This window comes from Plectropomus leopardus, chromosome 17 (assembly GCF_026936395.1).
Source record: "Plectropomus leopardus strain MGB_pleo_1.0 chromosome 17, ASM2693639v1, whole genome shotgun sequence".
In the NCBI taxonomy this organism is placed as follows: domain Eukaryota; kingdom Metazoa; phylum Chordata; class Actinopteri; order Perciformes; family Serranidae; genus Plectropomus; species Plectropomus leopardus.
In genome coordinates this window covers 13,829,184-13,846,103 of record NC_142192.1, presented here as the reverse complement: position 1 = coordinate 13,846,103, position 16,920 = coordinate 13,829,184, and the positions used below count along the sequence as shown (strand labels likewise).

Genomic DNA, 16,920 nt, shown 5'->3' with positions numbered 1-16,920 from the left:
TGTAAAGAGATAAATCAATACCTCAGGCACTCAGGATAACACTAGGAAGTTGTTACTCAAGCTTTAATACTGACACATTTCAGATACCTCATTTCCTAAAAAGGAATCAGGTCTCATTAATGCACATTTATTAAGTTGTTGAGAGCCATCAGATAGACTTTTACAGTACATTCATAGTGTAAGTGGGCGCTTATGTGTGACTGGAAGTCCAAAATTAAATCTATGATCTTTCCTCTTACCATTAGCAGTCCCTTGTAGGCATAAACGATGCCCAGCCAAATGGTCATGTGGGTGTTCTCACAGTGCTCCAAGAAGGGACGGATGGCAATGTCTCGGCCTTGGGGGTCCGCCTGTTGACAACACAGAACACATAGACAGGAACTGAGTACTCTCCAAAAAGTACTTGAATTGTTTTGTAAAAAAAAAAAAATAGAAAGATGAACCAATAATCCGAAGCAAGTATCAAGTGTACAGTAACAGCAAAACAGGCAACATTTCCTCGAGGAGCAATAAAGCCAACAGAAAAAAATGTAAACCAGCTAAAAAAACAAAAAAAATCCTCAGAAGGCAAATGTTTCTGCACAGGTTTTCTCTTTGCAGGTGCTCTAATTTCAAATTCAGGGACAAAAGGTACCCAGACTGTCTGCAGCTACTCAGAATGAAGGGTGTCAGTGATCAAATATCCAGGTGTGTAATCAAACTGTCTTCTATCATGGCCACTGGGCTTCTCTAAAGTCGACTGAAGTTAAATTAATCCATGCTTAGGACGTTAATGGGCACGACTAATGAAGCTTATTCATTAATGTGATTTACACCTCCTCCTTTTATTCTTGTTTCTCACTCAGTCTCCGGCACACTATCTCTCCATCCTGTCCCCGTCTTGCTATTTCTTTAGCTTTCTTTTTCATTTCCACTTGTCTTTCACAGCAGCTGGTGACACATGTGACTTACGGGGCAAATTAGCACCTGAGGTGGATATTAATACGCTAAAACACATCACCTCTTCTCTCTTTTTTCTCACTCTCTCTGTTAGGCAGAGCTTTAAAAAGCCTTTAATAAGAGCATTAGTTTGCCCTGCATGGATTCATCTGAGGCCACACCAATATATCAACACTGAGACACCTGGGGCAAGGCTGGGCGTAATGCCATGCTGCTTGCCTGGTGCGTGTGCGCGCGTGTGTGTGTGTGTGTGTGTGTGTGTGTGTGTGTGTGTGTGTGTGTGTGTGTGTGTGTGTGTGTGTGTGTGTGTGTGTGCGTGTGTGTGTGTATGTGTGTGTCTTCAGGCTTATTTACAGTAAGACATGTCTAATGGCTCAGCAGATGGTGCTTGTGCGTATGTGTGTACAGGCATCTCCCTTATAGTGTTTAATTCGCAGAAATTCAGTTTGTAAGGCAGAAAGCAAGATATAGAGAGATGAAGAAGGGAAATATACTGAGCGTTGTTTCGGTCGTCACACATGCTACACTGAGTGTGCACTTTGTTTAATGTGTCTCATGTGAATGCTCTCTCCATTAATAAATACACACCTACACATACACATCCCTCTAGGAGCTGCAAAATACCTCTTCCACTAGTCATTCTGACCCCCATATTCTCCATTCAGCTCTCATTAATGGAAATTGCAGCTATTCGTGCTTTCCTCTATGACCTTGATGGATTTGAATTAGTGGTTCTCTATAGAATGATCACTTAAAATGGAAAATTGGTGTTTAAAAAGCTGCACTGATTCACCCGACAGAGATGAACAGAAACGGGGACCGCACCGTATCATTTCTGGATATCCTTGAAGTGTTGTATTATAGTACAGTTTTCTAGCTTTAACTCCCATGTCTCTGCCTTGGAAATACAACTTTCCCACAGTGTTCCTCATCCCACTTGCACTCTTTCAACATTCAATCCCGCAAAGGATTACGTATGCAGTTACACATCACACGCCGTTTGCGAGAAAAAAGACACTGCGACAACGTAGCAGAAGGAACCCCCCCTACATCTCAGATGTAGACTCAACTTTTCTACCATCTGCAGAAGATCCTCACAACCTCTGAAGTCTCAAAAAAGAAACACATTAAAGAGTGCGGGTTGCTTCGGTGGCAGCGAGTTCACACACTTTGTCAAAAGCACTCTTGTAACCCCTTTCGAGAGTTCCCGTGGCAGCCGCATGGCTCATGTCACTCATATCCGAGAATATTCTGGGACTCAAGTGTTGGATTCTTGTTAACTTGAAGGTTAAGGACTGGTAGAGCTGAGTTTCTGCTTTAAAAGCCATCAAGAAGGTGGAACATAGGAAAGTGGGACAGGAGTTGACACACAGGCAGGCTATTTTTTTTTTTCACAAGGAACCACAATTAGTTGACACAGTATAGAAAAGGGATCCTGAGAATCAAGTATGGCATTTTCAGCCTACAGCTACAGGTAACTTCTTCATGAAAAAAATATTTTCTTCAGCCTATTTTTAAACTTAGTGATGTGTTGGGACTGTGCAAGAGAAAATCATGAGTCATGCATAAGATGCCCAATTTTGGCCGAGTCTCTGGGCAGCAGTTAGTGGCACGAATAATCTCTGGTTACAGGAAGCAGTTTTACATTTTATGTAAACAATAAAGACAATCATTCTGCAAGCTGCTTTGGACTGTTGCAGCTGTGGTGTAGCAGGGGATATAAAACTCCACCAAGACATGCCTCACCTCCTTTATCTTCCATACATGTATGGAAGAAAAGACCCTTTCCAACATGGAATATCAAACACTGCTGGCTTCATCTGTTTGTGAAAGTGATGGCTTTCTTCATTTTACGTCAGACATTTCTGTTGCACTTTTAGTCTAAATTGAATGCTGTCACATTAATATAAAGTTATAGCGTCATATTAAATGCACATTCATCTTTATATCAATCAATCAATAAATCGATCAATGATGTATTTGTCACATCGAAATTATACAAGGTACAAGTCCAGTGAAATGTGATGCTCTCTGCTCCTTGTGCACTGTAATGGAGTAATTTTGTGCATCTTCTCACATTTCGGGCTGCTGCTTTACAATTATCCATGTTTCTGGGTCTGGTAAGTCATGGTTTCTGGCTGCAGAATGATTTAACTGTCCAAACATCTCGACTCCAACACGACAGCTGAATGGTCACTTTTCCTGGACATGTGATCCATAGCAAGACTTACTGAGAGTAATATTATTTATTTTGCTCCAACATCTTAGTTTAGGCTATGCAGTTTCTCCTACTTTTCCACAGTACAACAGTACAGAGTCTTGTTCTTGCACCTCCCCACTGTCTACCTGGTTTGCAACTTCTTGTTTGGTGCTGAAGAGAGTGCACCAATTGAATGGCGTCAATGGTCATGTCATTGAACTTCACTATTTGTATAAGATGAGACTCGAAACTTTTGAATAAACATGTTTGATTTTGCCAGAATGTCAAGAAGAGAAAAAGACTGACTTAAGACAGCTTAAACCTAATTTTATGACCACCTTACACCAAACTATTAACATCACAGGAGCCTGCACCAACTGAGGTAAAACTGTCAATATTTTATTCTGACACTGAATTTGTCTGCTGTTGGTATAAGGCCGGCATGTCTGCAACTGCAGGTACAGGAAAAATCAGTGTCAACTAACATGCAGGACGATAGGCTCTGGGTATAAATGCACGACATTACAGTATGACATGTTAATTATATGTTTACATTTGCATCCAAGCAACCTGCAATTGGGTCAGAACACCTCAGCTCTTTTCTACTGAGCAGCTTTACTGCGTCATCTGCATTTTCACCGCTTATGTATATTTATGTTTTTGGCTGAGCAATCAGTTATTCAAACAACAATGCTCCAAGAAGTCACACTTGTTGCAAATCATTTTGTTCATTCAATATGAGAGACACATTCTGCATCAGTGCTCTTTGCATAGTCGCAGCTCCGAGCAAACTTGTGTCACTAACAACAAAATGATAAGACAAAATGAGATATAATGCTTATTAGGCTCGGGTCTCTATCGCAGCAGAGCAGACAGGAGCTCTCGCCTTTTTGGAGGGAAGCTGTCTGGGGAGTTGCCAGGCAACAGGGCTGTAGGTGGCAGGCGGCCCCAAAGCAGTGGTGATGGCGGTAAAAGTGGCGGTTCACTGTCATTTTTCACAGCATTAGCCCCTCTAACGGGATCACTCTGGGAGGGCACAGTACTGGCAGATTGTCTATGGAGAGATGGAGCTAGATGAGGCGATGAGGGGAGTGATGGAGGAAAGAGGGAGAAAGAAATGGACGGTGGGATGGAGAGAAGACAGCAGCAAGAAGTATGGATGGAAAGATGGAAGTTGAAATGGATGGAATAATAAAAGGGAGAGCAGGATAGATGGAGAGAAGGTAGAAACAATTGTGCAGAGAGGTAAGAGAAATAGATGCTGTCAATCCTGTTTCCTCTGAGAGTTAAGTGTAGGAAAGAAGGCATTTTAAAAGGAGAGATAAGTAGAGAGCAGAACCAATACATCAAGAAGAGCTATGAAAAAGTGGCAAAGATTTGGGATAAACTGACTGTAAATTCCAACTCTCTATCAGACGTGTTTTTCTAGGAATATCGGTGTTGAGAGAAACACAAACCATTGTTTACAAAAATAGGAACTCTGGATGCCACAGTGAGGAAATGTTCCCACTGGTTAATAAACTCGTGACAACACTGGTGTTAGTGCGTACACCGAAAACGTTACACAAGAGAATGCATTTGACGATGGTGCTCAAAATTTGTTGAGCTCCCTGTTAAGTTACAGCTAATGCAAAACAAACATTTCCTACAGTTGCAGCTTCACATTAAAAGCATAACTGGTGAGCTGACTTTCTTCATGAAGTAGTCACAGGAAATGTAATGTATTTGACAGTGAAATGAACGTTATTAAGTTATTGGTCTTTTGTTGGCGTTTGTTGACTTTGGAAAAGATTGAAATGTGGCAGGGATCAACTGAACGGTCAGGAGCCACAGTGAGCTGTTAAATGAAGAGCTGCTGGCGACAGGCTGCACAACATCTCCAACTTCTTTGCTATGTAACCAACTCCTTTTCTTTAATTAACATTGTCAGGTTCCCTATTAGCATAGGTATTTTTCAATTTATACTATATAAATTGCGACTCTCTAGCATTAAACTAAAAAAAAACAAAAAAATGTGGTAGTGGTAAGAAAATGATCTAATAGAGCAGAGCACCTTTCTAGTGTTCTGACTGCTCAAAGAACTTTAACACTACATGTCTCATTCACACACTGGTACATTACCACACAAGGTAAGGTATACCTACCACTCAGTAAACATTGGGGAGCAATTGCGGGTTCAGTATCTTGCCAAAGGATATTTTCCTTGCTTTCCTCACTCCTCGCTTCACTCCACGAGAGTTCATATTAAAATTATCTCAAGGTTGAAAGTTGTATTTAACTCCTAAGGGGTCCTAAGGGTTACAAAATCAAGTCCCAAAAAACAGTTACTTATTCGATAGTCTCACATGTACTCTTAGGGTGCTTTCACACCTATGCCATTTGGGTCAGACCTTTCAGTTTGATCCGAACCAAAACGACAGGTGTAAAACTTCCCCTGGATCATGGTCTGCACCAAACAGCCAGACTTTGGTGCAGTAAAAGTGGTTTAGAGTCAATATAATCAACACACAGTTTTCACTGTCTATTCCTGCTGACAAATGTGCGCGGGATAGGTAAAAAATCAGCGTGCCACCATTTCTGTAGATGTGCCGCAGCTGAGACACTCCTGACCACAACTGCTCTGACGAGCAGTGTGGCTGCTTTAACTTGATAACACGGGTGCTGAAATAGGTGTGGACGACCTGCTCTACCTCCTGATCCTCAGCTGCCCTGTGTTACCAGTAACAATGGCAACATATACCACAGCAACCCTTATCCGAACAAAGTTCATTTTTTCTTCTATGCTCTTTTTGTAGCCCATTTATAGAACGTTCATAAAAAAAAATCTCCCAGCTTGTTACATGAATGGTGGAAACCTGTGACATCTAAAACATGAGAGCTGGCTCCAGAAAAGTTAAATCTATATTTACATGATCCTATTCACAATGTCCATGTTTGGCTATTTCGTCCTCCAGGTTGGATTCTTTGATGCTGGAACAAAAGCTTGACAATGGGCTGCCGTTCAGCAACTGACTCGTAACTCTCTAGTTACCATGCAACGATGATGTACTTTTATGCAAAAATAAAACTGTTGGTCATACTGCACTGAATTCATCAGAAACCACGAGCTGCCTGGAGGGAGGGAACACACCTTCACAAACCAATAATGTATGATGTGTTTTTTGAAAAATGACTGCTAGAAGATTTTTAGTAAACTCAACGAACCATCATTGAATATTCACAATAAGCAAAACATACAACAACAAAGACAGTCTTATATTGCATCTGGCATTCATGATTTTCTCTTGACTCCACAGTCACAGCAACTGGGGCTTGTTTTTGGATATGGATCTCACGTTGACTATATGATGGCCTCTGGCTCGGTGGAGAGCATGCAGAGAAGAACCAACAAATGAGGGAGGAAATGGAGAGCTCACTCATTGTCACCTACATCAACTTCACACAGAGGGGTGTGTGTGTGTGTGTGTGTGTGTGTGTGTGTGTGTGTGTGTGTGTGTGTGTGTGTGTGTGTGCGTGTGTGTGTGTGTATGTGTGCATATGTCCCTGTATTCTGTGAGCACACCCATGCGTAATGTGGCTGGGATTGTTTGTGTGATAGCGTGTAAAAGTGTGTGTGCGTGTGGATATAGATGAGTTATCAGGCAAATGTTGACAGAAACACTCCATCGTTTTTCATTCTGGCAATTACAGCAAGAGGAGATCCCAACATGGTATGAGAATGAGGACAAAATATAGGTATTTTGGGTGTAGCTGTGGAGACAAAAGTGGAGACGATGATTGTGATGAAAAATGACAAAGGGAAAGCCACTGAGAAAAGTGCAGAAGGAGAGAAAATGGAAATCACTTGGAAAAAGAAGAGTCTGCAATACATTTTTGTCCTCAAGGAGGATCGTAAAAGTTTTATCATAAAAACACTGCATGAAATTACAAGATTGTGATTACTCCAGGGATTAAATAAATTACATTTATTTATGCTGAGGCTATGCGAAATCCCTCTCAGAACAGTAAGCAATGTCATGTTGTATAATAAAGTGGGAAACGATAAGTTTCAAACTTTTCAATTCTATCCACACCTAGTGTCTCCAAGACTAACAGGATGGCTTTCAGACTTTCTCAGATCTTAAAAACCATCCACACAGCATCAACACACATATTGAAGAAAGAAGAAGAAAATGAAAGTTAAAAACAACTATGTAGGCAGGTATTGCTACTTACTGATCTAACAGGACGATGACTGTGATGAAGATGCTAACTCAACGTCGGTTTTGAACCCTGTCAGATCCTGGAACTCCCTCTATCGTAGATAAGCCCTTCCAAGATTCACCCATGTTTTGCCCCGGTTTCAGTCACTCTCTCTTTTTGCCTTTTTTGCAGCCTCTGTTAATGGGGCTCGTCTTCTTTTGCTATGCAGAATTTCACAGTTCTGCCCTCTGCCATATCCACTACAACTGTGGGCAGTAATAACAACTGCAAAATCACTTCTTTGCTGCAGATAGCTGGTGCTAACAAACAGCACAGTTTTCTTCTGTTTTTGTTCAAGGAGAAGTGATGGTCTCAAACGACATCACAAAATCAGGGTACAGCACATGCGCTGTGAAATATGGTCTGCAATGGCCAAGCAACTATTTCACTGCGTGCACATGTGCGCAGTATTTCATTGTGTATGTGCTGTACCCCAACTGTGTGACGTCATTTGAAACCGTGACTTCTCCTATATCCACCCTCCTTGCTTCTGTTGCACAATGGTCGATGCACTTCCTTTTGTGCTGTATATGGATCCTTCATTTCTCCTGGGAGATCGTACCCAGAGGCAGGCAGAATTGCACAGTGAAAGCTAATAGCAAACCAATTTGAACACAGTTTTTTGTTGCTCTATAGCCATTGTGCAATTAACATTGATTTCAGAATAAATGTTTCAACAAAAAAGTTATCTCTGGAGGCTTGAAATAATAACACGTTTTCTGATTGGTGATTGGGTGTGTTTGAACGTAAGCTGGTGGCATCGCCTTTTGCCCATGTCCAGGGTACCAGACTTGCCAACTGTTTTCCTGGGCACAGAAGCAGGGAGAGAAACTGATACACTGCTGTCTGATAGAGATGTCACTCAACATGTTATCCTGCATGCCACAAACTGTTTTCATACATGCAAATAGAGACATTTTTTAGCATTAGTCGTATGTCACTCTCAGCCTGTCGCTGCTGTCTGAGGGTAATTACTGTTATTAGGGCTGTGAAAGTATCATGTCATGGGAAATGGTATGTGTTGCAAGTGGTTTTAGATGAGACCCCAGAAGTACCATGTATCCTGTACCACAGTTAATCAAATGTAATTTTTGGTTTATAGTCTCAAGGACTGGGGAAAGCAGGAGCGGCAACTGCATGTTTCTGGATGGAGGTATTTAGAGAATGAATGAAAGGATGGAGAAAAGCCAGAAAGAGAGATCTGGAGAGTGGCAGGGAGAGAAAAAAACACATCAAGAGCACACAGGGCAAAGAGATGGGAAGATGAAAGGCATCTTGGTGCCACAGTAATTTGTAGGAAATCATTTGAAAGGCAGCGAGCACAGTTTTCACGAGCCCTCTATGAAATTCTGAACAGCAGTAATGGCCTTTAGACAAGCACATGGGAGAAGTGCATAGTGGGTGATTAGCTCAGCTGGTTGGACAGGGAGGTTGATGCCAGTGATGCCAAAAAGACAGAGTTCATATTCATTTAGGAGATGTTTTCTTGTAGGCTCCACATGACGTACCAACTACTGTAAATGTCCAGCCAGGTGGCAATTTCAGCCTAATTTCAAAACTAAAGACAGCATCTCTGAGTGCCTCATCCTAACCAAAGCTCTTTTGGTTTTTGCCTTAAATTATGCATATGCTTGTCTGGAACTATAATTGTTATATCATCATAGTCAAGAATGCGCACCCAATTTTCCCCTCAAACTCATATTATTCCCATTTGTCCTATTTTGCCTGCAGCCAATAAGTAGTCTTTGTCCCTGTGCAGTTCGGTTGGACACTGCTGTTGCACTGGCTGCAAGCAACAAAGCTGTTGCCAAAATGTTGCTTTTTACTTTCAAAACAGAAAGTTAATGCCAAAAATAGACTGTTTAACAGCAAGTGCACACAGATAGTGCATACAGATGGCACAAAACATGCTTGCTGTGTGCCAAAGAACTTCAGGACTTTGGATAAACTTGGGGGAAAATATTAACACTTTACTTTAGTTCCCCTACTTAGCATTTATAGATGTACATAAGTCAATATGTCAATAAGACAGCATAATGCAGTTGATAACTGTGTGTTTATTAATGTAATTGTCAGTAACTATAACTCTTCCTGTGGTTTCTGTAAAGGCTGCTGTATAAACAGATAACAACTGAAATGAAAATATAACACTGTTGTAGTAACATTTCTCTTCATAGGAAGAGTTATAGACTTTAAGTTAAGTTTTAGAAAAAATGGATTTCTGAATAATACTTACTTCAAAGTGGTCCCCAATCACGAATCAATAATTTTAATGCAGGCATTGTGACAAAAATGTTTTCTTCACAAATTCATGGTAATACAGCCTGACTAACTGATATACAAGTAGTTACTTTGTGGATGAAGTATTCATTTAAAGAACAGTGCTCTTAATATGGTGGGCAGGGGTGAGTAAAAACAAACCATATACTTTATGGAAATTATAAACTAGAGTCATACCTGTCGAGTGTCATGTCAGCTGAACACAATCATTTCCTTATGCAAAACAACAGCATAGCAGCTCAACATAACATGTGAACATAATAAATGGCCCACGCTGAATGACTTACGCATGGTTCAAGAACTGCAGAGCAACTGACTTTTGGCTGTTGTTTGTGACTAAGCAAATTGTGTCACTCTTAATCACTGCAAAATGCCACACACTTCTTACCTGCTGAAATATATAGAGTTTAATGATGCTGATTTTACAAACCTGCCTTCAAATTTTATAACCTTGTCCTCCCAGACTGGGGTAATGAGAATATTAAAGGACATTTTTCTCTGTTCCCCTTGCTGGTGTGTGTGCAGTAAGCACCTGATTCCATCACTTAATGAGGCTTGCAACTTGAAGATCCAATGACAAATATCAGATGACGCACAACAGTAACCTGTCAGGCGCTGAAATCCTCTGTTTATTTTAGATTAGCAAAGAAAACTTTCCAAGGAGGCTTACACTGTTTATCTGAACAATGTTTGGCTTTAAAAAATAACATCAATTTAATGACTGATGAATTGTGCCCTTTTCCCCTCAAAATCTTAATGAGTTTTATAACCAGTATTATACAGCATAAATTTTGTGTTGTTAAATGGTCCCTCTCAAGCTATTTTTAGTGACTATTTGACATGGGAAAAATTGTTTGTTATTAAGTATTACTTGTTTTAATCATCTACTGTTTAAAGGTGCTATGATAACATGGTAGACATAATCTACTACATTGTCAGTGTCCAGGGAAAGCCATCTACTTCAAAATTTGGTGATTTTATTTTTATTTATATATTTATTTAATCGTCCGATAAAGTTGAGGATTGATTGTTTAGTACTGGTTGTGAAAACTCTCCTGTGCTGAATTAAGAATTAAGAAAAAACAAAAATATCAACTGAAATACCTGAAAATGCATCAATACAAAACTGACAATTATGGCTGTTTTTCTTAGCTCATAAAGGTTGACTATTAAGAAATCAAGAGAATATCAGGCCCACATTTAGGAAATATGCAAAGCAATGTTAACATAATACTGAGGCTAATATATTGCCTTATGATTTTTCCATAAATACTTTACATATAGTTTCTGTTTTTACACTTTCTTGCTGCAATAAATTCTGTAATTTTGGGGATTTTTAAAGAAAACATACTTTCCAAAAATTTGAGAACAAAAAACAATAGATAAATAGATAGATAAGAGATAAATGAGAGGAGAGAAAGGAAGAAGAAGCCAGTGAGGAAGGGTTGGAAGAAGTGAGGGAGGGGATTGTGAGAGAAGGAAGCACGGGAGAGAGCGAGGGAGGGTAAGGGTGGTGTGCCCCCGGCCGAGGCTGACCTACATGTAGCGGGGCCATGGTGGCAGGGCAGCAAGACGCCGCTGGCACTCCAAGCCATGTGGATCTCTGCCATCCCGCTTCACAGTGTGCATGAACGCCATCTAACTGTATGTGTATGTGTGTGTGTGTGAGAGAGAGAGTGTGTGCCTCTGTGAAAGAGCTTGTGTCTGTTTTACTGTAGTGTCCTAGTCACACCGGATGGGTGACCAGGATATTCCACTCCAATGCATCTTTATAGATATTATTCTGGCTCACTTAAAAGGGAGAGAACGAGGTAGAAAAAAGGGAGAAAAAACAATAGAGATAAGATAAAAGAACCAAATATTCAAGAAATTAAAGAGAATCACACTGTGCTCTGTGCCAATTCTATACATACACACACTCTCTCCTAAATCTTTCGATCTTTAATCTTCATTAAACCAAAAAATTCACATCTCACCATAGTTTCTATCCCTCTTAAGAGTCTCCTCCCCCTCCTTTCCTCTCCCCCACTAATGATGACAAAATGATCTCTTTACTTGAATGTGTCTGTCTGCATTTAAATATTTCTGCTCTCTTGCTCGCTTGAGCATCCACCCCCTTTTCTTCCTTTTTTCATACAAGCCTGTAATCCCATTTGAGGAATAATCCCTCTGATGGAACCATGGCCTGACGACCTTCTAACCACCACTGGGCCAAATTGGCAGTGACATAATAAAAATGTGAAAGGAGGTTTTTTTTTCTGTTGCTCTCCTCTCTGCAAAGAACTTGCACAATAACGTTCTGATAACTGGCTGACTTTTCAGTGCCATAAGACTGGAAACCAACTGGAGCTTGATGCAGGGAAATGAACAGCTGGCTAAGGGTTAGTTTTCTCATTTTAATTAACTGGTGATTGTCTGTACAAGCCAACCACTCAAAAAGAAATTTGCATTACAAATTTACATTACTTTGTAACAGATGCGTTGAAACTTTGTTTCTCAACAACGTTGTGGTAAAGGTGTGGTTAGGTTTAGACACAAAAACACTTGGTTATTGTAGGAAAAGATCGTGTTTTGGCTTAAAACACCCACATCTGGTGGTACAAATGCCACTAGGAGACACTGTGATATATCAGTGAAAAATGCCCAAGTTCAGTCACTCTGATGCCACTGGGAAATGTGCAATGTGTGTGAGAAATGCCCACATTCAGTGGGTCAAATGCTGCTGGGGAAATGCTGCCATGTATTGGGGAAAATGGCCCAGGTACAGCAGCTAAAACACCACCAATAAATGCTGTGAAATGTCGGTGAAAAACACCCAGGTTTGGTGGCTAAAATGCCACTGGGAAATGCGATGATGTGTTAGTAAAAAAACACCTAGGTTCAGTAGCGGAAATGCAGCTCGGAAATGCACCTAATACACCTAGGAAATGTTGCCATGTGCCACTGAAAACACCCATGTTTGGTGAAAAAAGTCACACAAGTTCTGTGCCACAAACACAAAATAAACCAGTGAAAATGCCATGAAGGATTGCCAAAAAACAACTAATGTTTGTTAGTCCCAAACAGAGGTCTGCAGCTGCTGATGACAAAATCAGTTCTATGACTATTCACACTCATATTAAAAAAATGAAAGTACAAATGCAATGTATCCATGGTGTGCAGAAACATAAAACATGAACATTTTCTTTTAACTGACTCCAACATCCAGAGGAGCCCACTCTCCTCCTGCTTCTCGTAGAGACCTCTCAGCATGTTTTATTCTGAACCATTCAGCTGGTCTGAACGTGTCAGCATACATGCAGAGCCTTTACCTGAGGAAAAATTTTAGTGCCTGTGCTGGCATGCAGAGTAAAAATCTCATGAATCGTCACACTATCACTAAAAACGGAAGTGTTCCATGTAATATAATAGTTCAGGGATAAAATGTCACTGTGACTGCAGAGCGCTTCAGTCAGCAAGTATGGTCAGTCACCACTCTGGTAGTACCAAAGTCTTATTCATTGGCGAATATGTTTTGAAGTTGTTTCAAGTGTTCTGCAGTGAAACAAAGTTTTTTATCACTAGTCTTCCGCTATAGCTACGTGTGCTTGGTTGAGACTGATTGCAAGAGCAATCAGTCAAAGATATGATGAAATTTGAAGTGAGTAAAACAGTTCAAGACAGGTCAAGCTTTTCAAGTTGACAGGTAAAAGGTGGAGAAATACAAAATGTGTTTTCTGTTGAACTGCTCATAAAAAGAAGACACTTCAAAGTAACGAAACAGAAACTACTACCCCCTCCACATGTACAAAAGCACACAAAAGACACACACACACACACACACACACACACACACACACTCAAATGAAGACAGAAGACAAAACACACACATGCTGGCACTAAGAAACTAGATAAGTGCACAAAACAGACTTATTCACTCGCTTATGCATTCTCACAAAATTAAAGCATAATGGCACACACAAATACACAAAGCTACATTATAATGAAATATGCGAACACACGCACGCATACACGCACAGACATAGACACACACACACACACAAACACACACACGGGTGCAGCTCCCTGGGCTCCAGCAGGGAGCTGCCTTAACTGATTTATTAAGAGCTAAACGCGTCATTAGTGTAAGCGGCTAACCCTGAACATTGGGCTCATTAGAATATGCAAATGCTGCAGTATAGCCTGGCAGTCTGCTAGATTGCAAGCCAAGGCTTTTGTTATCATAGACTCCAACTGCTTTTATGGCTGCTATTCTTTAACATAACTCCCTGTCATAACGCTAGCTTTCATCACAGCACCCATCTGCACACTTGTGCAGCTCAGGGCTGTGTGCTGGGTGTAACTGTAACTGCCTTATGTCACTGTTGCCTCAGTTGCGGAGGAGGTGGGTACATCATTATGGAAGTTTGTACAGCGCTGGGGGATTAGGTATATTTCTTGGGAGGTAGTATAATGCCAGAGAGGGGGGGTGATACTGTTAATGAGATCTGTGTACTGCTGGGAGGAGGGTGCATTTCTTTGGAGGTATATCTCTGCAGAGGTTGTAAAGACTTTCTCCTCTGGGTTTGCACACAGCTGTGGATTTCATTGGTTGCCTCAACTTCGAGGTATTCCAACTCTTTTAAAGAAAGTCACAGACACTCAATTAGCCCTCATGAAAAAAGAGTGCTTACTTGTGCCAACTTCTATCTTCAAGAAACTAAAAAAGCAGCCTTCACCCACTTGATTTTTTTGTACACTTGCCAATGGGAAGGTCTCAGTGGCAAGCTAATATCTTTATCCCTAAAAGAGCTCCTTTTCTCTGTAGAAAAATAGCATAACTCAGGTTTTGACCAGCTGCTTGCATTATAATACAGAGACACCTCTTAAATGAGTTGACTGCCACTGTTGTAGTTAGCACTGTGTGCTTTTGGCTTACTAGCCTCAGTCATACAATACTTCCATGTCAGTTTTATTAGTCATGCTTTTATTGTAAATTATATAGCTAGCTTTATGTTATTCTACTGTGATAATTCTACAACTTTAATACTACAATGACTTTATCTTTATTTAAAAATTTCTTTAAATCAAATATATGCAATACTAATTGGAATGTTTTTTCTTATTCTTATTCTTTTATTACTACTACTACTACTATTGTAATAGTAGTAGTTGTTGTATTTGTTATTGTTTGTGTTTCAGGCCATCCAGAATCTGTGAAAATTATCACTCACATTGTTGGGTCTACATTTTCCACACACACATGCCCATCCCCTTGAACCATCCAGTCCACACAAACACACACTCTTTAACACCTGGGTGCCATTCTTTATCTGAAGGACCATAATCAGGATTTGTAGCTGTGAAGAAGCTCATAAATCCTGGTTGACTCAGTGACAAATGGAAAGCACCAAGAACCGGGGATAAGCCATCAGATATGACAAGTTACTCTCACACATCACCTCACCTCTTAGGTATTCCTCCTCTTCTCTCTCTATCTTTCTCACTCTCATTTTCCTTCCAGCTATCTCTCTTAGCAGCTCCCCTTTTTCTAGTGCTTAAAAACGGGCCTGTATGGTTGATGACTCCAAAGCTCATCTGCAGTTGGACAGACTGTCCACTCCAGGACAGATGAACCTGCAGTGTCCCTCTAAATCAACACTCCAAGTGATTAGTGGAGGTGTTGGTCCAAAGCAAGGAATAACACACAAGCAGCACATATTTTATTCTGCATTTTACAACAACAAACACACACACAGACCTCTGTGTCCTCTGCCACGAAAAAATGAAACATCGCATAAATCTCATTTTAATGGAAAATTTCCTATATATAATCTTCTCCAGCGTCTGATTGAAGGGCTGAGGTGACATTCGTTGATGACCTTTTCCCTCCTCTCATCATTCCACTTATGACACTCCTCTTCAACCCATTCTTATTCCTTTACCCTCTTTTCTCCTCAAGGCAATAATTTTCGATTTTGTTCAATACCAGAACGCCCTTTGGTGCCACTGCCCTTTATTACAAACCATTCAGAGTAATTATAGACCACAATACGCCGAAATAAAAGCCCAGCATCATTATGTCAGTAATAACTCTGTTTCATTTTACCTGCTTCACTACATTTCCCATCATCTTTGTCAAACAAATGTGTGCCAGAAACTGAATTTACTGCAAAGAAATAATTTCCATTGTTCTCCATTCATTATCTCTCCCTGTCTGTTTACGCTGTCTGATACAAGACCATCCTATTATATCATATGATATCTTCCTCAGGAAATTACCGGAAATGATCTGCCATGTTAAACATTAATTGAACAGGCGGACCTACTGTATTTAAACCCGCCACGAGCGAGTGCAATATGTTCACAGAATGAATTAATTTGCTGGCAGATACTTCCCGCTCCAGTACCTAATAACATCAAATGCAACAGTGATTCAACACAATAAGAATGCAGACTATAAATGACCTATTTCAACCCTGGAAATATTCATTTTTTTTATCCTTTACGCAGAGGAAATTGGCCAGGGCAATCCCTAAAAAGCATTTCCCTGTTAGAAAGCAAACAGCCCAGCACCATTATTCCCTAAAAACATGCTGTCATCATGATATTTGATTACCCATGTTGCACATGGATGGCAATAAGAATTTTGTATTTCCAGTAGAGGAAAACCACACTATTCTCTTTTGAGGAATCTGTGTCTCTGTGTTTCTTTCTCTCTACCTCTCCCTTCGTCCCTGCAAACCAAGAGCAGTAATTGAGTCCTTTGAGGCCCCACGTTGCCATGAGCCCTGTGTTGTGGATGCTTAATTGGCTCTGTTATTCACAAGCCAACCACAGTGTACTGTACTGCGATAGTGTTCAGGGCTTCGGAGTGCTGTTTGTCTACTTTTCCGAGGGAGTAGATGGCAATATTTATACTCACTGCAATTTTGTATCTTACTCTATGCATATAGTATGAAGTTGTGTGTCTTTGATTAGAACTGTGCCTTCTGCAAAGCCCATGAACTTTTGTTCTTTGTTGTTATGTAACTCTATCCTTCCTTTCTCTACTTTCATCAACATCATAATCTCCTATCCATCTCACAGCCCTCTTCTGTCTTTTCTTATTTTCAGTTTCTTGTCCACTATCATCCTCTTCAACTCTCCTTGAAAACTGGTAGTCTTAAATAATTTTTCATCATACATTCACATCCTACATTTTTACGGGCAAAAATCTGCCACTGGGTAAAAAAAAAAGAAAAAAAAAAGCTTGTTTCCTTTGCTTCTTTACCCAGTTT

At 40.4% G+C, this 16,920-nt stretch overlaps 1 protein-coding gene across 4 annotated transcripts in view; it reads right to left on the bottom strand.

The window, feature by feature from the left end:
* Positions 1–16,920, bottom strand: part of gabbr2 (gamma-aminobutyric acid (GABA) B receptor, 2) — a 241,497-nt gene that overhangs the window by 20,248 nt on the left and 204,329 nt on the right. For all 4 annotated transcript variants that reach the window (XM_088090502.1, XM_088090503.1, XM_088090504.1 and 1 more), the window contains one exon: positions 240–350. In XM_088090502.1, coding sequence (XP_087946628.1) covers positions 240–350 — 111 coding nt within the window. The remainder of the gene's footprint in view (positions 1–239; positions 351–16,920) is intronic.